General features: G+C 41.0%; 1 protein-coding gene across 1 annotated transcript in view; it reads right to left on the bottom strand.

The window, feature by feature from the left end:
* Nucleotides 1-24920, bottom strand: part of adcy1a (adenylate cyclase 1a) — a 57507-nt gene that overhangs the window by 11627 nt on the left and 20960 nt on the right. The window contains exons 5-14 of the mRNA XM_085775092.1: nucleotides 17967-18094; nucleotides 15451-15609; nucleotides 14009-14150; nucleotides 12632-12787; nucleotides 8830-9024; nucleotides 6134-6231; nucleotides 5848-5932; nucleotides 3970-4059; nucleotides 1153-1427; nucleotides 734-860 (exon numbers count right to left, since the gene is read on the bottom strand). Coding sequence (XP_085631218.1) covers nucleotides 734-860; nucleotides 1153-1427; nucleotides 3970-4059; nucleotides 5848-5932; nucleotides 6134-6231; nucleotides 8830-9024; nucleotides 12632-12787; nucleotides 14009-14150; nucleotides 15451-15609; nucleotides 17967-18094 — 1455 coding nt within the window. The remainder of the gene's footprint in view (nucleotides 1-733; nucleotides 861-1152; nucleotides 1428-3969; nucleotides 4060-5847; nucleotides 5933-6133; nucleotides 6232-8829; nucleotides 9025-12631; nucleotides 12788-14008; nucleotides 14151-15450; nucleotides 15610-17966; nucleotides 18095-24920) is intronic.

Below are 24920 nucleotides of genomic sequence, written 5' to 3'. Positions count from 1 at the left end.
AGACATTGTTGCACTGAAGTGATTTCTACTTCTTTCTTTTTTTACTTTAGACAGCAGGAAGAGTTCAGGTGTCAGTGTCTTTCTTAAGAACACAGTGACATTACAGAGACATGAGGAGATCTGCTCCAATAACTATAAGGTGCTTTTTGTGATGAGTCCACACAATCATCCTCACAGTCACTGGTCAGGCTGAAGCTTTTATACAAAATAACTTCCTGCACCAAACGGCAGTAATTTAGTTTTTGGTTAAAGCGTGCGAGGACACGTTGACATGTAACTATGAGGCAGCAGCAACTGAAGTACAAACCCTGTGAATATGATAAACTGTTCCACCACCTGAGCTGCTGCCGCCCCTTCTGTAACTCAAATAAAGACAAAAATAATTTAAGATTTTTTTTTGCATTGCATTGCATTGCATTGCATTGCACAAGAGCTCACTAGATGTAAAAATACAAACTGCACACATCATGATGTTCATTATCACAACTGGAGTCGAACTAAAACGGGATGCTACGACTGAAACCAACAGAGGAAAACGAGAACATTCACTCTGATAATGACTCAGATAGACCAACATGTTTGTTCCTGTGTCTGCTAAAGAGAAAGACTGAAAACATAAAGCTCAGATAAGGTCTGAACTCTTCCATTTAGATGTTGCACAACCTTAATGATGCTTTATGACTGAATTAGACAGAATAACCAAATAAAAAACTCTGGATGTAGAAATACACACCTGAGTAGCCCAGAGGTAGTCGAGCCGCAGCTTCAGGTCCAGTTGTCTTGAATGAAGAGCCAGAGCTCCAGAAAACAACAGGACTGCCAGCACCGGGTCGTAACCTCGCGTGTGGAGAAAACCACCACTGGAAATTACACATACAAGACTTTTATTGATAACATATAGGTCAATAATTGTGATGTACAGACAAGAAAGCAGGTCAGTAACAGGCAAATTATGAAAAAAGATATTTAAAAGTTTGTTCTGCAGGTTCTAGTTTCTATCTTAAATGATTGGACTATAAATAGGACAAAACCAGACATTTTAAGATAGCACCAGGCGATGAGGGTAATAATAATGGGCCAATAATCAACAGAATAAGACGGAGAACAATAAAAATACGATCTTTTGCTTATTAACGAACACATCAGTCTCACCCCACAGCTTGCCGATAGCCGCTGGTCTCCATGATGACACTGTAGGCGACAGAGAGGAGGAGCAGCAGGACGATCTTGGGGAGCGAGGACACTCTGAGGTAGGGGATGATGGTGAGGGTGCCGGCCACGCAGGACAGAAGGGCATACGCCATGTTGGGACACGCTCTGTCCACCGCCGTGCTGTTGGAGGGTTCGATGCCGAGCAGGTCTGCAGGGACGTCGTCCATCAAGGAACTGGAGTTCATCCCAACTTTACCCCAAGGAACACATCCCACCTGAGGGAGGGCGTGAAATGGTTAATCCTAACCTTAAAGGAGTCATATTATGCTCCTTTTCCACAAATTAAAATAGTTCCCAGGTGTCTTAAATACATGTCTGTGACATGCTTCAAGCAAAATACCCCAAGGATCAAACATCACAGCTCTTTTAATCCGCTCAGAACAGCCCTGTTCAGAACGGCTGGTTTCAGTGCCTGTCCCTTTAAATGCAAAATGAGCCACTGGTCACCCTGCCCCCTTTACCGGTACTGCTACTCACAGGTAGGGGTGGTATTATGCAAATTCGAAAACTAATGACATCATTAGCCATGTTTCCATCCAAAGTGATTCGAATTACTGGGAAATGCGCATTAAAAGAAATTCGAATCATGTGTGTTTCCATCTACGGACTTTGCACCCCCCCCGGCCGGACGGACGGACGGTCTGATTTGAACACATTGGCGCGATTTAGCGCATATGTTTATTACCGTCATAACGCGACCCGTGTGTGTGTGTGGGAGAGAGAGAGAGAGAGAGAGAGAGAGAGAGTTGCGCCGCCCCAGACTTTATTAATGATAAACGCTGGATTCGCTGGTTGATAAGTTTGGTTTTTACTGAGGAGGAACTATGAAGAACTGTGCAGTAATCACATATGAAGGTGTGTGGGGGCTTTTATTTTGCCGTGGCAATGCGCCACAATTAATTAATTGTTGTGTGACAGCGGAAACCCTGATGTTGTCTTGTGAGTGAACTGCAAACATGGGAGCAGATGGGGTGAAAGTGCGCTACGTCACACTTGATTCGCATACAGCTGTTTCCATCCCATTCGAATCAACCAAAACCCGGCCATAGCGAGCGTATTTCATTTTGTGCGAATCAGAGGATTTTAATGCGAATCACGGCGTTTCCATCATCATTTTCCGATGCGATACATCTCGATGCGCATCTAAACAGCTGATGGAAACGCACCTATTGTCAGACAACTGAGGGAACAGCTCATAAAACCAGATGGATTTCAACCTAGGGAGCCTGAAAGTTACAGATCTTTTTGTCAATTCTCAGGCAAGTTAAACACCCAAATATATGTTACAGAGGCTTTGAAAAGTTATATTTCCATACTATGACCCCTTTAAAACCACGGCCCACCAATGCAGTTAGTAAAATTGTCAGTGATAATCTAATCTAGTTATCTTATTTGTGTAATATATTTAGGTAACATGACAAAAGCAACTATCAGAGCTGCTTCCCACTGTTTCCAATCTGTATGCTAAGCTAAGATAATGACATCCTGTCATTGGATTTGCAGAAAATCAGACAAATTAACTTGTTTTGATGGTGTTAGTTGTGAACAGATCAATAGTGTTGTCAAGTGAATGCTTCAAATATCATTCATATGCTCATTAGCATTCACGGGAGCGTGCCTATATTCCCACAGCCCTATGTTCCCTCAGCCCTATGTTCCCTCAGCCCTATGTTCCCTCTGGACCTATCTGGACTCTGTCTATCTGGCCTGTCTAGCCTCTACCTGGTCTTTTTACTAAACTTAACCAACTCCTTTCTTCATTGCCTAAACCCAACCAATGGTGGGACCAAAGGGCTGTGGGAATAGGGCCTAATTTTCAGTGACAACAAAAGTTAGAAATGAGGGAACATAGGGCTGAGGGAACATAGGGCCTAATTTTCAGTGACGACAAAAGTTAGAAATGAGGGAACATAGGGCTGAGGGAACATAGGGCTGTGGGAACATAGGGATGACCCCGCATTCACAAGAGCTAGCATTTAAATATTATACTGTAGGCTATCTGGAGCATATTAGCATTGCTATTGTGAGTAATGTTAACATGCTAAAGAGCTAAATCAAGATGGTGAACTTTAAACATTAAACCTGCTAAATATCAGTGTATTGGCAAGTTTGTTAGCATGCTAATGTTAGCTCAAAGTGCCACTGTAGCCTACCCATCATTATCAAATGCTGTAGCTAACACTGTTATCCTGTCACTGCTGCTGCTACTGCTGCTGCTGCTGCTGCTGCACTGTATTTTACACATCATTCACAGTAGTCAAACACACACACACACAGATATACACAGAGCCTGGATCCTGACTGAGTTCTGAGGCCGACGCTGACACCAGCCAATTTGCGTTTAAAATATTTTAATGGGTATTTTACACTTGAACAATGAGTGTTGTACTCTTCAGAGACTCGGCAGCACCATCTGCTCCGCTGTGATGTGTTATCTGCACAGCCGATGTGCTGCAGAGACATGTAAACCATACAGTTTGCTGGATGAACAATGAAACCATGACAGTGTTTCTAACTCATCTCACTCAAGAGCTTCTTTTTTTGTGTGCTGTTTTGTTCACTCTATTCTTTTATTATCACTGTTTTACACAGGGTTATAATCCATTATATAACACCACATATTTAACTCCTTCTATTTTGTGTATTTAAGCAGTTCATAATGATTTGCAATTGCAACACCCAGCATTTTGTTTTTCATAAATTGCTCTGTAAAGCTATTTGAGTCAGTTTTGAATGATACTCAACACACAGACTTACCACACAGGCCTGGGTGACGGAGTAGGTGAGCAGAACGAGGAACACACACAGCACTGTTCGGATCTGGATGGTGAGGCAGCCGGGTTGGCACTAAAAACCAGAGGAACGAGACAGGAAGGGGAGGGGTAGATGGAGTCAGTAAATGAAGCACCTGTTTATCTACCTCAATAGCGTTTTTTGGACACATCATTAGCCAGGAGTGGAAATGAAATGAGCATCATTTTGTGGCGTGGCTCATTATGGGCAGGGACCTATTAGAGGAGACGCTTAAAGGGTATGATGACAGTTCAATGTAGCATGATGCCACAGTGTCATATAAGAGGGTATGAGCGGGATGAGTCACAGCGCACGGCAGTCGTCACGGTCACTCCCACCTCACTGGTAAGTATGTCACAGTCAGTCAACATCTGTGAAAGGCACAAAAAAAAACAAAAAAACCTGCACACTGTCCACTTGTGTGCAAAATTTCATTCCTCAGACGTTCATGACATAAAAGTAATATAAGCAAATAGCACCGGTACCATATACGGTGCGTGTATACAGCCCCCTCATCAGAGTTTATGATCCAGCACAGTGGATATAAAAGCAGACCACGGTGCAAAAACCTTCCTTGTAGTAATGGTTATGTAAAACTGCACTCGAATGGTGTATTGCTGTTTTTGTGTTTTCTTACAGCCCATTGGAGGCTGATAAACAAACGCGCTCAGTTTTCTGAATGAGACGTATTTATTCACAAGAAAAAGCTGCAGCATATTTACACAAATGTTCTCGTGATTTTCGAGGTGAAATATACTTTAATACCACTTTTATGTCTGTCTGGGTGGTAAATAGGAAGCTTGAGCTAGCAGGCCATTAGTTTATTTTAGCTTAGCATAAAGACTGGAAGCAGGGGGAAATATTAGTGAGCTTGGCTTTATCCAAAAGGCAACAAATATATAAGTAGCTAACAGCAAGATGTTTATTTGCCACAATAGAGGGGAGTGACTGGGTGACTGGCTGTAGTCTTCAGCACAGCGTCCATACACAGTCACATGGTATTCAGCTGACCAATGATGGAAGTTTGTTCACTCAGTCAGTCAGGGACATTCACTATTGTAGAAATAATGCCAAAAAATAAGACCATCTATTCGCTTTTCTGTTGTTTTGCTAACCCTCCTCCCAGCCATGTGCATTTGTTTACAATGAAGCCGTCGAGAAATCAATCAATAGAGCATAACATAACATTATATACCATATAGGATGTTATGACATGCATATTTGTGTAGTCTTTTCTGTCATAAACAAGAGATAACGTGTTACAGGGACACGCAATGAGTGACACGCTACGTGGAAGCCAGAGAGCCTCCATTTACCCTTGTAACAAGTTAAGCCATTTGTTAAACTATAATTACTCCAACACTGTTTAATTAAGTTAAAAATGTAGCATAGTTAAGCTACAAAGCCTACATAGTTCCTCTTTAAGTTGTCAGCACAGTGACAGAAAACAAATGACTACTCCATTTTTTAAATTGTGGCTGATATCATTCAAAAACGGCCAATATTCATTAGTTGTGCCAACAACGTGTGAGGATTTATTGCTTTTCTTTGTTTTGTATTGTTGTAAACTGAATATCTTTGAGTTTTACACTGTTGGTCAAACACTATAAAAGATGTTAGCTTGTTGTCTTTGCCACTTATAAAATGTGCAGTCAGTGCTGGATTTTCACAATTCTCTGATGTTTTATAGACAAAAAAAACAATATGGTCCTGGTCATATTTCATCGTCCACAAGCCATTGACTGCCTAGTAATTGCCCAACTCTTTGTTTCTTTACTTCTTCCATAAATCAAACTGGTGTGTACCCTCAGTATCGGAGAGACACAAGCCTGGGAGTCTTACCTGAACGCTGGTGAGATGCAGGTACATGACACAGGCCACGTGGAAACACACGCACAGCACGAGCAGCAGCAGCACCAGCATCCCCCTGAGAGCCGAGAGGAGAGACCAGAGTGATGAGGGCTTTCCCACTTTTCCACTGACCGCAGTGAAAACACCTTCCTGTCTAATTGTCTCACTGCAGCTTGGCAGGATCGATCCAATTATGCTACACGAACGGGCAAACTGCAAATGTGGGTAAGTGAGTGTGAGTGTGTGTGTGTGTGTGTGTGTGTATGTGTGTACTTACTGTGGGATCATTAGCAGATAGATAAGGCCAAACAGAGCAGCGAGGATCAGAGAGAGAACCACCGCGCTGATGAAATGGTCGTCGTACACCTGGTGATACTGAGAGAGGACAAAACAGAGAGAATATGTCATTATAAGAAGCATCCAAGCGTCCATCTGTTAATTTCAATGTAGAGAGTGACTGTTCCCTCCCTTGCTGGAAAATGCTTCTGCAGGCTGCAGCTAATATGCACACAAGTCTCTGGGAATCAGTTGTATGGTTTCATGTGAATTGTTTTCACGTTTTTGTTGTTTTTCTTTCAATTTATAATTATATTACAGTATAAGGTTGGATCAAACTATCAGCTTTTTTGACACCCAGGCTCTGCTGCCTATTACTGCACCTTTTCTTGGCAGACCTGCAGAGTGTCCCAACCATGTCAAGTCTCTAAATGCATCATATTATGGCATTTCAGTGTGGACAAAGATAACATAATGGTATAATGGCAATGCATTATAAATAAAAATGTAAGGGGGAAGCCTTTCTGGTTTTATGTGCAGTAACTCCTCTGTCTGATTCTATTGAGGGATGTATGCAATGATCTTTTTTATGTTCTGCACTGAAAAAACTACCCAAGCCAAAGAGGTTTTGGGTTTGCAGAACACCTCCAAAAACCAGCTCTGATGAGTCGTCGTGATTGGATGCAGCTTTGAATGCAAAGAAGAAGAAGAAGAAGAAAACTATCCCTAGAGCCCAGAGACACACATCCCATGACCTTATCCCTGTGGTTGGTGGTGTCAAAAGGAGCTTCACCTTTACACTCAGCCTCAAACACAGCATCTAATTCCACCTGCTGTTCTCACGCTCTGTCTTACCCTCATGAGTAAGACCCAGTGATATAAAGAGAAAAAAAAGGACAGATGGATGAGAAACCACAAATTATCACAAACTCAAAATCAGCTGTCGAGGCCCCGCTGGTCTTGAGGTTAAAAAAAAAGCTGCTGCAGCAAAATTTCACTTCAGCTTTTTTTAAAACACGCAGTTTCTGCTGGTAATCTTCTTTTCTTTTTTGCTGACGTCTAACAGTTAGTTGGAGCGTGGTAACGTGATGTGTGTGTTAGCTTCAATCTCCATCTGCAGATTAATCTCACAAGACAGTACAGTATCCTGTCATTAACTCGAGCGCTGGGCCCTGTTGTTAATAAAGTAGGTAAAACTTGAGATTAAAAAAGTTAACATCATCTATAAATGTTTGTATTAAATCTAATTGCAGTTATTTCACACATTCATTGTCACAACCGAAGAGCATTAATGAACCAAAGAAGTGAGACGGCCGACGTCCCCCAGAACCGCTCTCAGGGAAAATGAGAAATACTCAACCACGGTCTCTTTTTACAGTCTATTTTATTTAATAATTTTGGCAAATTGGCCCATTGCCATAATCCCTATAGTTTTAGCAGTAGGTTTGTTACCTTTATTTGTCGGTGCAAGCTATTTTTAGAATGGTGGAGCAGAGCCGTGAGCTGCTCAGAGCTACGCTACGGAGGCTCATGGGATTTCTTGGTTTCCCTCATCAAACTCATCAAATACACAATCCAACAACTCCAAAACGCTCTGGTGGACAAGTTGTGACCTGCACATTCACCACACTATGAGATAATAACAGAACGTTACGAGACGGAGTTGTTGTTTTAGAGGTTCACTTCCACATTTACAGCGCAGACTGCAACGTCCACTTCAGCTTTGTCCAAACCAGCACAAGTGCAATTTAATTCAGTAAAAAATAAATGCACCATGTGAGCACAATATTGTAAGTAATCAAAATTCAAAAACAGTAACCAACACACACTGAACCTTGGCCCCCGGGTGTTATAATCCATCTTAAATCACAGCACTCAAAGTTAGATAAGAGATCTGAGTTTTCCAGAGCAAATGACATGCTCTGCTTCTGTACTTTTTCACTTTTGCTCATTCGCAGGATTGATACCCTCTTTCTCCTGCCTTGATAAATAATTACCGTGTATTAACTTCTAACGTTCTTCTGGTGTTCGGTGTCCTGAACTCTACAAACAACCTATAAAAGAAAAAATCTTTCCTTTTTTAACTGTAGTTGTGTGGGAGTAAATAAATTCTTTATTCTAATTTGTATCTTTTTTTATTTCTTTTTCTGCTGGAGGCATTTTCCTGAACAATCACACGTCGAAAATATGTTAACTAGCTTTTACTTTGTACAGGCTTTTAAAATCTTCTGCTGCCAGTTTGGAAGTCTAGATTGCTCACAGATACTGACACACACACACGCACACACACACACACACACATGCACACACACACAAACCCATCTCTGTTCTGTGTCTCCTTTATGGCTCAGCCCACGCACACATAGGAGAAAGATATCACGTGTGCCGCTCAGACGTTCCCAAATCATTATCTGCACCCCCTCCTGCGAGGGTGGGTGGATTCCTCACACACATACATACACACACACACACACACATGCTCTCTCTCTCTCACACATCACAGACAACAGACGTGGGAGAGAGGGAGAAAGGGGAGAAAGAGAATTAGAGACTGTGTAGGGTGTGTTTATGTGAGAGAGTAAGACACAGGGGGGAGGGGGGCCGCAGTCACGACACGTTACCTTATGTGTAATGAGGAAAGTATATACTCTATTTGTTCTGTTGTGTTTCTCCTTTGTAAATGTGTGTCCTCCTCACCCTCCGCTCCCTGTCTCTGCTCCTGTAGAACAGGGTGATGTAGTTGAGGTCTGACGTCTCGGACTCGGTCTGCCGCGCCTCGATGAGCCTCCCGATGTAGCGGTTGACTCGTGTTCCCGGCGAGTGCTGCACCGCCGTGGCCGAGAAGGACGTCCGGTTCCTAAGCTTCTCCGACGCGGTGCGCAGGGCTCTCCGCTGTTGAGACACAAAAAACACAACGAGTCCCTGCACAGGTCAGCTATAGTGGGATGTGTTGAAGCCGTGTTTTTCTTAACACATGTGATCATCAAAGTAGTTCTTTTAGATGAAAACTTTTACTTTATAAGCATCAGTGGGAACAAGGTGAAGAGTCCATGACCCGTGAAACATCTGGTTCAACATATGCGCCGGCTCCAGCTGCAGAGTCCAAGATCTTCTGGTGTGTGCACTTAAATCAGTCCAGATGTGGAAGTAGCATCTGACAGACAAGCTGTGCACAGGCCAGATCTGGGCCACAGAACTGGGCCAGAGGAAATCAAGCATGGGCCAAATTGATCTATTTCTCTTATATCTGATTTTTACCACTAGTTATGTGAATCTAAACAACACTTATACAACAGTAATCCGATCTGTAACTCATATAAACAAGACCACAGCAACACCAGCAGCCCTGTCAGACTGTATAAACTACACTGGATTAAGCCTGCAGTTACAGTATGTGAACAAGGAAACCTAAAAAGCATTAAAAAAAAAACAACAACTGTAAGAAAAAGGGGCTAAAAATATGTTTTAAATGACTCAGACTCAACCAATCTCATGTTTTCATGTGAACTGTAGCACGGCCTGGGTGGATGCTGCAGCTAAAAAGGCGCTCTGGGCCAAAAAAAGCTCTGGTGGAAAGTGTTAATGAGCCGTAACAAATAACAAGAATTTTGAGTTTGATTTTGACACCGCCACAAAGTGCCGGTGCAAGAAGGCAAAAATGTGGGAGTGTTTTCTAGCTGCTGGACAGATGTGAAGCAGCAACAGCAGCATATTAACAAACTGAAGATGGAAAAGATGTAAGACTGAGAGGAGACATACCAGTGTACAGTAGTACTGTAAATTGCTTATTTGGGGATAACAAGTGTCTAATTTCAGGGTCAATGTGAGACATTCAGCTCCATACCATCAGACTTGACTCAGCTGTATTACTCTACTTTACATATACCGGTACATCTTTATTCACAGCTCACATTTGTCTTAGCAAACAAACCACAGATGTAATTAATACCTGTATGATGGCTCTGTTCCATTTAAGTAAGACAATGACCATTCACATGACCAGGGCCTGGAGACCAGTCAGGATAAATGTGGTGCAGCCTTGATGTAATTAATTACTCCTGTGTGCTGCTGGCTGGCTATTTGTCCTGAAAAAGGCCTGAGAGAGCTCAGTGTGTCCCCCCATGAAACTTGTGTGACTACTTCTAGCACTCAGAGCAACTTTAACAACTATATTATATTATATATATTTATTTATAATATATTATAATTCTCAGCATGTGATTAGCATGGATTTTACCGTGTTCATTCTGACCGTATAATATGTTAATTCACCTATTGCCATAATCCCTATAGTCATTGGGGTAGGTTCATTACCTTTAATTGTCGGTGCAAGCTATTTTTAGATCAGCGGGGCAGAGAAAATTAAAAAATACCAAACATTTGTTGGTTCAGACTTTTGTGAACATAATAGTAAACTGAACACTTTTGGAGTCTGGACTGCTGGTTAAATATTTAAATGGTCTTTAATTTAGATGATTCAAACAAATGCAGAAGGCTAGAGTACTGAACCTATTTGTGGATATAAAGGACTGTCAATGTAATAAAATATGACAATCTCAATTTAAAGTAGTTGGCAGCAACTGTGCTAAAAATACATTGTGTAATATTCTTTAAATTTACACCTGCGTCTATGAAAGTAAATTAAACACACAGTGTTTCTCTAACTCAGTCATTCAAGTCTCACAGGAGCTGATACAAAAGACCGTAATATGATTCTGTTCCTACGCTGCTCTGTTCCTACAGCTTCTACATCCATATTAACAAGTCATTTACTCTTATTTACGTCCCTCGTGTCCTAATGTGTTTCTCATAAACATGCCAGTGGGTTTGGCTCATTCCTCATGTACAGAGTTTGTATCAGGGGGAAACAGAATAAAGTAGATTGCAGCCGAGAAAATTAAATTTCAGACATGTCTGGATGTATAATAGACAGTATACGATAAATAATTGCACTACATTGCTTTTTCGGTGATTTAAAACCAATTTAAGCAAATAATATTAAATGTAATATATGTATCTGATATATTACAGTTCACATTAATGTTTTTTAGTATTTTACTTCTTGCCCCAGTGTGTTTCCCACCTTTTGTGATCGTCTGCCCCGCCCCAATTAGTTGCACCTGTGTCTCGTTACCTGCCCCCCCTTGAGTGTATTTAAGTGTCTCTTTTCCCCTCACCTGTCTGTCTGAATCTCCCTTGTGATTCATCATGTTTCTGTGTGCTGTGTTTATGGACTTTCAGTTCCTTGTCGCCCATTTGTCTCTCACTCAATGAAGACTTTTTATTTTCATTGTTTAATACGTTTTTAATACGAACCAATCAGCATTTGGGATTCGCAGTGTTTAGGACACAGGTTGTGTAACAAGATTTATAAATGTGTGAGTCAGAATGATTGTCTTGTAATATTTGTTTGGTAATTCATGTGCGAGAAATTTCCCCCATGTACAGATAATTTATTGAAACAAGCTGTTGAAGAAGCGAGCGCATATACTGAGCTGTTTTCCTGCCGTCGACAAACTGAATAACGACAGTACAGCTGCACCGATATAGAAAGAGGCAGCGCTGAGTAGCTGGTTGGACATGAATCCAGACAGAAGCAGCTGCTCTACGTCATCAAAATAAAACATTTTTCGACCCGCCGTCCATCAGACGATTTTAACGTTTTTGACCCAAACAATTTGCGGTGTCATAATTCTATTATGAAATTCCTGTGTCACAATGCTGGGATTTTGGCTACTTGGATAATCATGTAACAATGTGGCTAATGCTATTAGAGGAGATGATACCAGGCTGTGGGTGATTACCAGCAGTCATAATGCAACCTCATCAGAATCATGAAGTACTAATGCCTGGCCGAGCTCACGCAGTCGGGCGGATTACAGCTAGCAGTCTATTTCTGACAGCTAGACCCTGTGATGCCACAACAACACAACCATCTCCCAACACCGACGTAGCCGCAGCTCTGAGGACTGACTCACTGCTGCGTCACAGTGGTTTAAAAAAAAAAAAGTAAATATACAACAAGAACAAATCAATCCTCCTGTCCACATGTAAACATCATTTGGCAGATGCATAAGCACCGATACATCGCAACACACACCGAAACACACACTCTGAGAGATTAAGAGCAACGACTTTAGATGAAAAGTTTCTCATAATATCTATTCCACTGGCTTACTTCTCAACAAGTAGTTGTAATGCAGGCATACTGTAGCGCTTACGATGCTGAAAATCTAGAAATCCAGATTACTGGGAGTGTGTTTGTGTGTGTGTGTAGCAGATTATGAATCCAAGCTGGATTTTGCTCCATCACAAATGGACATACAAACCCATTAAAGGGATTTTTTTTTTTTTTTTTTACTCTGTAACCCAGAAATATCCATATCTACTCTGTACAGTAGTGGTGCACACATGCATGCAAGTCAAGTGACCTATTTCTGTGTGAAGAACCTACGAATGTCACTTATACACACATACACACACACACATATATACACACCTTGTCGTCGTCCTCGCAGGTCATGACGTTGGAGAAGGGGATCTCGGCCTTGAACATCTTCCTACAGTGCATGAGCTGCACCAAGAGGTAGCACACCGTCTTGAACTTCATCCTCTTGGCCGGTTTGATGTCGGACAGAATCAGACCTGGAAAGATCTGGGAAAGACGAGAAAAATAGTGAGATGAAGAAGAAGAAGAAAGAGAGGAGCATTTAGAGGTGACAGAGAGGTTCAGAAGACAAGCTAACGTTGCAGTGTTTGGTTTCTAGCAAATAAAAAATATCTTCGGCTTTACCTGAGATCTGCTATATTTTTATTGGAACGGTCAACCAATCAGAGGAGAGGATCAGAGCCTCCTCTCCTCTCATTGGCTCATTGATCTATTGCTGCTAGAGCTCCAGAGAGAAGCTGAGAGAGGAGCTGCGAAACTACACTGAGGTGGTTTTTGAATCTTAAAAACACAAATATTTTATAATATATAATTTAAAATCTTCTCTAACTTGCTTTAATTGCTAAAATGTGTTATTTTATATATTGTATATTTCTTCTTTCTCCTTTTATAATATATACCAAACACAAAGATGCTTATATTCTACACTACTAAATAAAAAGAGGATTGTCAGAATAAAAGAAAAAAAAGTGCAAAAGACAAATTAATTCATATTGACACATTACTGTAGCATGTGTAGGTTTTATTTAACTGGCTAAGCTGGAACATTATCTTACAGCAATACAAATTTGTTTTCACATATATTTCCGCTCTCTTTAGTCTGGCTGATTTCAGTATATTCAGTGTATATATTCATATTCAGTATATTCACTTCCTTTCTAAGGAAAAGTTTAAAACTTTAAAACTCATCTGACCTCCCTTTGCCTCCTGTTTATTTACTCTCAGAGGAGCAGTTGGATTATTCAGGGATGAATGGAAGAGAGAGAGAGAAAAAAGCATGACAGGAAAGATAAATGACATTCTTTAAAACATGAATATTAATGTGCTTTGGCGAATCATCTCATTCATGGAAATAAAGTCGGCTCGAGTGGGATTTTTACAGTAAACTGTGAGTGTGCGACGTTAGAAAACCTGGATGTATCAAGTGTTTGTGTGTGTGTGTGTTTGCGCAAGTGCATTTATCTGTGGATTTAAAATGGACACACACACAGTCACTCACTCGGTTTCGGTGCACATGTACAGTTGGTGTGAGATAGTGATACTAGTATGCCAGCTTAACACATGGCCTACCTCCCTGCCTGCATCAGAGGATTAACTGTTACAACACTGACAGATGTGTCACTTCTCGAGTTGTAGCTACGCTGACGAGGGGAAGAGAGAGAAAAAGAAAAAAAAAAAAAAAAGAAAGACAGAAATCGCTCAGCGTACTTTGCGTCTGTGTGATGGCACAATGAAGAACGTCTCTATGTGATGCTTCTGGAGGAAGGCGTGTCTCTCGTGTCCGAAGCCCGGCTCCACCTCGTAGTCTCCGTTCAAACACTCCAGGGTGGTCCGTGTGATGTGCACCTTGCTGAGAGCAGAGGACAAAAAGCACTTAGTGATAAAAGTCAGGCGCCCACGTCTCAAATCATTATCAACCTCATTATTTTTTATCGGCCTAACAGCCCCTCAGCTTGCTCAAAATTCTTCACAGCAAAGAAATTTCCATCCTAACGACTCATTTAATCTGGTAACGAGTCTTAAAATCTTATTACTTCACTTGAAACAAGACCAAATTGAGCCAATGAGGTGACCTCATTCCACTGCTTTTTAAATGCAAACCAGCTTGTTACTGTAGATGAGCTTTCTGAAGCGATGTGACATTAATTTAATATCACCGGTCAGCCTTATTTTAAGCTGCTTTCACCGTCCTCTTCAAGACGTTCGTGAAACTGCATCAAAGCCAAATCATTTCAACTTTTTAAAACCAAATATGAGCTAAGGTGACTTCTTCATAAAGGACATGACAAGTTTTTCTTTTTTACTATGAATAAATTAGAAGTAAAGCCTGATGCCAAAGACTCATTTTAAATGTTAGTTTACAGTTCTCTGTGCCAACCCCACCGTGTGACATCTTGGGGGGGTTTGGGGACGCTTATATTTTGATATTTTGACATAACGAAAAAACCTTGCATCAGATTAGCCTGACAAGTTTGTAAACACGTCTGTTTTATTTCCAATCTGATTTAAGATTGATTAATCATAATAAACTGTATAAATAAAATGATAAAAAACCACATTTAACTCTGTCGCTCATAAACAGCGAGGTCCAAAAAGACTGAGACCATGGGAAAGTGTGACTTTTGGAGAAGACAAGCTCAACAAAAACTGCATTTATAATCCTGAGATGCACATTGAAAAAAAGATCTGATAATTACAGGGGATTTTCTGTGGTTTTTAATCACTTTTGTGGCTAATGAGATGATATTAATGAGGTTGTTGTTTTTGTCTTTTCAGTGGATTTGTTGTGTTTGTACTTTTTCAGATAAACTGAATGACTTGCTACGACTTCTCCCACTTCTAACTTAAATGTTTTATTTAAATTGAGTTGAGTTGCTGTCTTTTACACAACAGCATCAAATATAAAATAATGTTGTAATTATCCTTTATGTTGGACATTTGACAAGTCTATAAAATACATGTATTGTGCTGATTGAACATACAGAAAGTGGATTTTCCCATCGGTTAATGCCATGATTCGTATATCATCAAGCTTCATGTCTCTGTTGCTGAGATACTGTGTGTTGTATTTCTACTGTGACTGCTCAGAGTTCACTGTGTGTGTGTGTGTGTGTGTGTGTGTGGTTGTGTGTATGACAGTCAGCACTGACCCGGGCAGCCCCCCGGCTTCCATCACATTTGCCAGTGTGACATCGTTTGACCAGACGTCATACTGCCACTTCCTGAGGCCCAGCACGCCGCACAGCACCCGTCCTGTGTGCAGACCAACGCGCATGTTCAGATCCACCTCCGTCGCCTCCACCACTGACCTGCAGGGAGGAGAGAAGCGTTCAAGATTCATCTGTAACTGCTCAGAGAAAACCAAGAACACATAGATTACCTAAGTGGTTCTCAAAGTGAGGACCCTCGGGATCCCTGAAGGGGTTCCTAGGGGACCCTAGTTTGGTCATGGGTTTAAATCATCTTTGCTCTTATTTGTGCCACAGTGGAGAACCACTGCTTTATGACTAAATACCTGCAAAAGGAGCAAACTAACAAGTGTGTTAAAGGGATAGTTCAACATTTTGGCAAATTGGCCCATTGCCATAATCCCTATAGTCATAGCAGTAGGTTTGTTACCTTTATCTGTTCAGAGCTACACTATGGAGGCTAATGGGATTTCTTGGTTTCCCAACAACTCCAAAACGCTCTGGTGGACAAGTTGTGACCTGCACATTCACCATGCTATGAGATAATAACAGAACGTTACTAGACAGAGTTGTTTTAGAGGCAAATACAGAGACTGCTTGCTGAAAAACTGCCCCCGACAGGAATGGGCATCAGCGGTTTTGCATGTATTTGAGTTTGATGAGGGAAACCAAGAAATCCCATGAGCTTCTGTAGCGTAGCTCTGAGCAGCTCACGGCTCTGCTCCGTCGTTCTAAAAATAGCTTGCACCAACAATTAAAGGTAACAAACCTACTGCTATGACTATAGAGATTATGGCAATGGGCCAATTTGCCAAAATGTTGAACTATCCCTTTAACATTGTAGCTGTGTGTGTGTGTGTGTCAGTTAGCATGCAGATGTTAGTATTTAGCCAAATCATGACTGTACCCGAATGCAGCTTCACAGAGTCACTACCAGAGCTACAGAGTCTAGTGTTGTCCTTTTGGCTCTGTTCTCCAAACAACCATCTATCACTATGTGTTCCCAAACAGCGTCTCCGTGGAGATGTGTTCTCTAAGTAGTTTTCCAATTCCATTTTCTTCCTCTCTGAAACCTTCTGGGAGAGCGGCTCTTCAAATTGACCAAAACAAAAAAACACAATAGTTTGAAGAAGTGCTGACTTGTCTATATAGTGATGAACAGAAACATCAGAACCAATGGAGAAAAAAAAACACCTCTGTTGTTGTGCATCCTGTGAGTGTGCACCTCTGTGTCTAGTCTATCTAAGATTGCACATTTACACGTGTACAGATGCGGGCCACTTTCACACTGTTTATGCTGTGGTGCACAGGAGATGAAGCGGGACTTTTCCCAAGGCCTCTCTCCTCTCAGTAAATCACTCCACCAGAGCTCCTCGTCGCCAGCGGGAGGTCAGCTCACTTCAGAGGAGCCGGAGTCGCAGAAAGGAGCAGGGGAAGGAAATGGAGAGTGGTGCAGGGCTGACAAAGTGTGTGTTTGTGTTTACAGGGTGGCGGAAAAGAAAATGTGGTCCGTCTATCAGGCTGAGGGAGTGATGTTGCATGCACACACACACACAGACACATGGAGGGATGAGTGTGTATGGCAGCACCTGTCCTCTGAGATAAAGGACTCCTACAGCGGCATCCATCCACTCAGACAGAGCAGCAGGGAGAGAACACGACTGACGAATGCTCACACAAGGAAATGAGGTAAAGGCTGCGCTCTGTGTATGTGTATGTGTCAACATGCTAGTGGGGGCGGGGGTGGGGGTCCGCGTGCGTCCTTTATATTGTAAATACGTCACAAATTGGATTTGTCTCAGAATCTATCGTCAGTATGCAGACTTAGCTGGATATTTCCAACACAGCTTGAACAAAAGAACTAATATATAAAGTGTATTATTACATGTGCATCAATGGATATTATGTTTATTTACATATTTGCAACTAGAAACCACTAAAAGATTTGAATAGGAACATCTAAATATCATAAATTTATGATGGTAAATTCAGATGGAATGGCTCTTATTTACCTCAGTTTCAGTAACAAATACTTTACTCTTATATGGTTTATAACAGAGATAATTCCTGTTAAAAGCTTACTGAAAAAAACACAATGTTTATCTGTTACCTTGATAAATACAGTATAATCACACTCTACTTCAAATCACTCTTTCCTTTTAACATTAACTCACTAATTCTCTCTCTCTCTCTCTAATTGTTTTGCCAGTCTGGGCTAATCCACTGTTAATGGATCTCACATTTTCTTGTGTGTTTTAAACTCCTACAGCAGGTCATTAGGATCAATCTGTCCTCTTCTTAATTGTAATGTGAAAAATCTAAAGGAAGTGTCTCAGTGTCAGCAGCTTCACAGCGAAACCCAGCAAAGTAGAAGCGGTGAAATAAATTGTGCATGAAAAAATAAAACTCAAAGCAGCAGAGAGGTGAGTTCAGTGGAATTATTGCACTGTACACGTGTATGGTTGTGTGAGACTCACGCGATGGTGTCAATCATGTCCAGGCCCATTTCCACGCAGCAGTGGGCGTGGTCTGCCTTGGGTTGGGTCAGTCCTGACACGCAGTAGTAACAGTCCCCCAGGATCTTTATTCTCCTGCAGTGGTTCTCCTGCAGAAACACACACGGGTTCAGTTATACTTTGACCAAACAAAATTTGTTTGTGTGCAACTGGTTACCATGATGATAAATGAGTTTATAAGTAATGGCCATTTCTAAATTCATGCTGTGATCAAATGTGGGTAAATCAAACTTCTAGTGACCAGAGGGAGAAACCAACATGGTTTCCTGGTTAACACAGCTGTGTAAATAAATGCAATTCTACAAAGCAATGACCTTGTGTAGCCTATTATTTTCCTAATAATAAACATGTAAATGTTTGAAACTGATTCTCATAAACAGATATTTGTTTTGCACAGTCTATGGCTTGACATGGTATTTTCTTGTTGTGAGTTAGACCTTACCCCTTCACACTTGTTATGACAGTGTGGTTTAAACCTGTTAACTTCACCTGTCCAATAACCATAGACTAAAACTGACCAGTTACAGGTTTACACTGGGTTACATTAAAATTAGAGCTGCAACAATTAATCGATTGATCGCACAATAATCGATTATTAAATTAATCGTCAACTATTATGATAATCGAATAGGCCTAATTGGTTTGGTTTTTTTAAAGAAAAAAGTCAAAAATCTCTGATTTCACCTTCTAAAATGTGAATATTTCTGGTTTCTTTGTTCCTTTATGATAAACTGAATATCTCTGGTTTGTGGACAAAACAAGAGATTTGAGGACATCATCTTGTGGTTTGGAAAACACAGATTGACAATTTTCAACATTTTTTAACATTTTACTGACCAAACAACTAATCGATTAATCGTTCAAATAATCGACAGATTAATCAATAATGACAATAATCGTTAGTTGCAGCCCTAACTAAAATTTCTACAGGTATACAGACCTGGCAACCTGACTCCAGGTGAGTCACTTCACTGCACCTGGTCAGGAACTCATTTCAGGAGTCATTTCCCAGAAGTTACTAAAGGTTTTTAGTGCAAAATTTCACACATCCTAAAGAGAAAGTTTCCAAATGTTTATAATAATGTTTAATATGGAACTATTTCTTTAAATGGCATTGGTAAACCTATCGCTCTGGTAAACCTGTTAAACACACAAGTGACAAATGGCGCAGGTGTAACGTTAGTGCAGCGTTCAGGTGACAGTGACCATCCGGGAATTTCCACAACTCAAGAAAACCACTTTTTTTTTTCCACAATGTTTGTTTTGAAGAAAGAAAGAGGGAGAGAGACAGACAGACAGAGGACTTGACCATGACGACTGCTACTTCAAACTCTGAATGATGGGTGGTGGTTGACCGCCCAGAACATCCATCAAGTGTTTGTGTTTTACCAGTTCGGTCCCGAGTCATTGGTTCAACCGCCCCACTACACGGTCTCAGCTGAGAAGTCCAAGGCCGCATTTATCTCCCAGCCCGACCCCAGGAGCTGCAGCTTGATTCAGAACCGGATATTTCTTCTAATGTGTAAGTAATTCGACGTCATCTACACACAATGTTACACGTCTGTTTCTATTTTTTTGAGCCGCTACAGATGCTAATGTTTGCTAACGTTAGGTAACGTCCTGCCGTTACCACGACAACAGCTGCTACCATTAGCTGGCTAGCTGTTAGCGTCGCTATGGACCGTATCACAGCACTGCCCTACAAAGCAAAAAGGCAGTAACTGCATTTTTGGTCGAAAATGAGTTATTATCATTTTAATGACATTCAAGGCATCCTTTGTTATGTGGCAAAATATCTTATCTCAAATGTGTGTCGTTTTGGAGAAAAATGGTAGTCGTTTGTACAGTAACTGCAAAAAGCCCTAGTAAAACAAAGCAAGAAGACAGTAACATCCGTTACTGTCTTCTTGCTTTGTTTCATGTCAGTTACTGTACTTCTGCTTTGTTTTACACCACGTAAAAACAACCGTGTTGCCACACAGTGTAGTTACTGTTCCCATGACAGCCACAGACGATTTCGCACGCGACTGTTTTCACATCCTACTGTACCAGCCGATTTCACTCTCATCCCATCTAATTTAACTGTTCGAGATGGCACAATCCAGGGGGAAGAGGATGGTAGAACTGGCATTAAAAAGAAAATACCCGGAGTATGGTAAGTAACAGTGACATTAAGCATTTAGAAACCAGCAATCACAATATAAACACCGGTCAGCTGTCAGATGTCAGCTGTCAGTCAGCTGTCAGCTAATTGCTAACCAACTGACGATGTTTTAGCTAGCGTTTGCTTAGCCTACCTGCTCGTAGCTGTAAATTCACATCATCGCCGATGCCAGTCATCATTTTGTAGTTCACATCACAAAGTTATAATCCAACCAGCGGTGGAAAAATATTTAATAAAAACTTGAAAGGCCAAAAAAAAAAAAAAAAAAGAACCTCAGGCATCATGTGTAAAAGTTAATCCCACAACAGAAAGCAGACATGACTGCGATCTTTCTCTCCGTCTCATTACACGGCATCTTCATTTTCTTCATAATCATAGGAATATATTGTCCATAAACACAGCTGGTGTAACAGTTATTCTTTAACGTAACGTGACACACGTCCGCTTCATCTTAAAACACTCTTTGTTAATGTCTGTAGAATATGTCCGCTGTTTAGAGAAGTTAGCGAGTTGGAGCAAAGCTTCTCTCTGTATGCATCAAAATAAAAACAATCTTCTGAGTGAGCCGGCAGGTATTCACGTCCCCCTAGCTCTCAGGCTCAAACAAATTGGTTCCTGCTCCTAAGCATTTATTTAGTGCACGACTTCTTCTGAATATAGGCAAAAAAAATATATGATTTGCCTTAATTATAGTTCCTCATTAAAATGTTATCCCTATGAATTTTTGCAAGCTTCTATATTTTTTTATTCCGTTATTGTAATGTGATTTACCAAGCCAGGCTGTTTGTTTGTGTGTAGAGTCTCAAAGCCATCTAGTGGTCAACAATGGCATGTATCCCAATACAACTGTTATTGGATGGTTTATGGTAGATAAAGCTTTCTTGGAGCAGCTAGAAAACAACATGATCTATTATAAATATAATACTGCTCAGTTTGCAGCTTACTCATAAACAGTGGCCTCCATAATTATGAAATGAAGATAAAGATGAAGAAGATATTTGCAAATAAGGAATTATTACTTCAGTCATATTAACAATTACAGTTTCTTTTTGTTTGGGAATTAAATGTGTCTCAGAAATATGCTTTTTTCTTCATTTTTATGAAGGGTGCACATTTATTTTATTATTGTGTTACTATTAGTGTTAACCTAATTCATGCATTATTTTGGCCATGGGCCTAATTGATATAAGTTCTTCCATATAAAATAAAATATAATATATAATGATATAGATATTGATGATGAAGATGTTGCCCTGTAGGTCCACTTGTTGTAAATAATAATGATAATAATAATTTCACATTTATTCTTTTGTTGCAGTACACAGACAGATAGACAGACAGATCTATCAATTATTGTATGCAATGTTACATTCATTTATTTGAGCACTACTGTGGTTTTACATACATGCCTCTGATTTTCTGTCTTTTTCATTTAAGCTGTAGTTGAAGAAATCCCATCAAAGAGGCAGCAAGACCTACCACCTGCTGAAGAGATGGAGTGGACCATCCTGGACAGCCTGTATGACGATGACTTTACAGACCCAGACTATGTACCAACCCCAACCCATACCCCGACGATGACTTTGACTGAAGTGGAACTTGGAGACTCAGTGGAAGGAGGTCAAGAGCCAGGGCCACAGCCAAGGCATCAGCCAGGGCCAGGGCCACAGCCTGAGGAAGAAGGGAGGAAAGGTAAATCATGTCAACCAATGAAAGAGCCATGTGGAGCCAAATGTAAAAGAAAGTGTAAAGACCACATTTCAGAAGAAAGACGGAGGGACATATGGAGTCAATTCTGGGAGATGACATATGCAGAAAAAAGATCATGGATGTTTTACTCAATAACCCCACTGCCAACCAAAAGAATAACAACTGGCCCAGTAAGTCGCCGTGGCCGTTCATTCATATACCAACTGCAAGACGACAAAGGAACACCAAGACAGGTCTGTAAGATATTTTTTCTCTCTACATTGGGCTACCACCCAAAAAATGACAGTCTAGTCATTTCCATGATGGGCAACTCGAACACCAAGCCATTGGCTCCACCCACGGACCAGAGAGGAAGGCAGGCTGCAGTCAACAAGCTGGATGTGAAGACCCTTGATGAGCACATTGAATCCTTCCATCCTTGTGTGAGCCACTACAGACGGGAGCATGCCCCTCATCGGCGGTACCTCCCTAGTGACATTACAATAAAGATGATGCATTCAGACTACCTGGATAAAGGAAACGCCTGCTCATATGAAACGTACAGGAAGGTTGTAAAAGATAAGAAAATCAGCTTTGCCAAACTTGGGGAGGAGGAATGTGAGGACTGTTTGGAGCATGCTGAACATGAGAAAGGCCACACAGAAGAAAATGCAAAGACAGATTGCCCGGAGTGCCAAAGGTGGCAAAAACATAAGGAGTCTGCCCTGGAGAGCCGCCTCAGCTACCAGGCAGATGCAGAAAGGGACTGGCCAGAAGACACATCGGTTAGGAGTGTGGACCTCCAGAAGGTTATAATGTTGCCACGCATGCCAGGAGTGAAGTCCTCCGTATTTACCCGCCGCATCGTGGCATACCATGAGACATTTGCTTCAGTGGGAAAGAAAAAAAACAAGAAGAACACCATCTCTGTCTTGTGGCACGAGGGAACAGCAGGGCGAAGTGCAGCTGAAATAACATCAGCATACGTCACAGCATTGGAGAAGGAGAGGGATGTACGCCACACCATCTTCTGGGTGGACAATTGCAGTGCGCAAAATAAGAACTGGTGCCTGCTGTCCTCACTCGTCACTCTTGTCAACAGTGACACCACTTCACAGGAGGACATCACCCTTAAGTTTTTTGAGCGGGGACACACTTTCATGAGCGCCGACAGTTTCCACCACTGTGTCGAGCAGCAGATGAGGAACCGTCCAGGTGGTGTGGTGCACGACTTTGATGATTTCGTCAGTGTTGTGGCAAGCTCCAACTCCAGGAAAGTGGATGTTGTCCAACTGAAGAATGTAAATGTGCTGGATTGGAGAGCTGGCCATTCAACGACCAAGGTCAAAAAAGCACAGGCACCAAAGCTAGGGGAGATGGCGGAGATTCAGGTGCGGCGCGGCTCCAAGAGTTTGTTTTTCAAGCTCTCTCATACGGAGACCGACTTCACTGAATTGGACTTCCTCCTGAAAAAATTTGAGATGAAGGTGCCCACTCTAATGCGACCACGGGATATAGGGGTTGAGGAGGCCAAGAAGAGAGAGATTGTCCACAACCTTTGTCCTCTCATGCCACCAAACAGGAGGGTGTTCTGGTCATCTTTGCCTGTGAGCAATGTTGTGGAGAATGAGGAGTAATGAACACCATCTCACACTCCTTAATAACACACACACACACACACACACACACACCACAACATGCTCTCCTGAAATTGTACTCTTGATGTAGAAAATATATCCTCTGTGGCAGATTTATTAGATTGTCTGTACAGATTCCTTAACGTGTAAACAGCATTTCCTATTGTCCATGGTGAAGGTGAGGCTGGATTTAAATAGTTTACTTGTTATACAGTACTGCGTATACATGTAGTTCAAATGTATGGATAGCCCCTTGAGATAAGCAGGCATATTATTTCTGAGGGGGTCCAACATGACACACAAAGCAGTCATGACAACAGACATACATAGAAGCTCTCAAATACCCATCTGCCCAAAACCGGAAAGTCTAGTGATTCCCAGTTAAAAGGCTTTCAAGATGAATAAGAAAGGTCATGAGAATGTCAATGGAACATGAAGGAGAAAAACAAGTTTGTTTATGTAGGTTTCTATTCATTTTGTGGTGTTTTCACTTTCACTTTTCACTGTGTACTTCTGCGTTATTGTTTGTGAAATATTGGCCGTTTACGTGGTGAATGAATGTGGGGTGGGTAGAACTCCACCAGACACTCCATGCTTTTTATAAGAGAAAAAGGTCAGAAATAGCTGTCATTTTATACATTCACCATATTTATGTGAAATCCTCATCTGAAAAGTTACAAGTATGCAGTTAAGTAAAAGGCCTTAATCCTCAGTGAAGGCCTTGGTCTTGGCCTTTTTATTAAAATGCTGAAACAGGATGTTGTAATGATGATCTACTGTACATGCATTGGGCTTCTTGTGTTCTCTTTTTTCAACCCACATAATAATAAAATAATTTATTTAATATATTTAATACACTATATAAATGGGTGCCTTGAGGCTATGCAGGAAAAGTGTGTTGTTAGTTACATAATAATAAAATAATTTATTTAACAATAACTTAATTTTCAGATATATTATATGTTGATAGTTGTATTCCTTGTAATTCCTTGCAAAGGTTATTAAATGTTTACTAATTTTTAATGTGTCCCATTTATTCATTTCATTCAGTACTTTGTGTTTATTAGACTAAGACTACTTTATTGTCATTGTACAACTGTACAACAAAATTCTGTTGGCACTTCTCAGCCTACTGAAACAGATACTGCACCACATAAAATCATCAACTTGTTCATCTTAGTTATCATCACAGTGGAGTGGAAAAGCCTTAGAAAAACTAAGGCAAAACTATTTTGTTTTGGTTCTGTTGAATTGGAGCTAGCATAACTTGCCTATATTGCTTTAAAGTTAAGTTGTTTTGCAGTACTTTAACATTAATGTGATTCGTAGTAGGTATTAGATACATTACAGATACAGAAACACACCCAGATACACATTAATTTAATACTCACACATAATAATGTGGTCCTATTCAAAATAAATTGT

This window comes from Trachurus japonicus, chromosome 4 (genome assembly GCF_045865225.1).
Source record: "Trachurus japonicus isolate A0001 chromosome 4, Traja_1.0".
Taxonomy (NCBI): Eukaryota; Metazoa; Chordata; class Actinopteri; order Carangiformes; family Carangidae; genus Trachurus; species Trachurus japonicus.
Note: the sequence above shows the minus strand (reverse complement) of the source record. Positions and strands in the feature narration are given on the sequence as shown.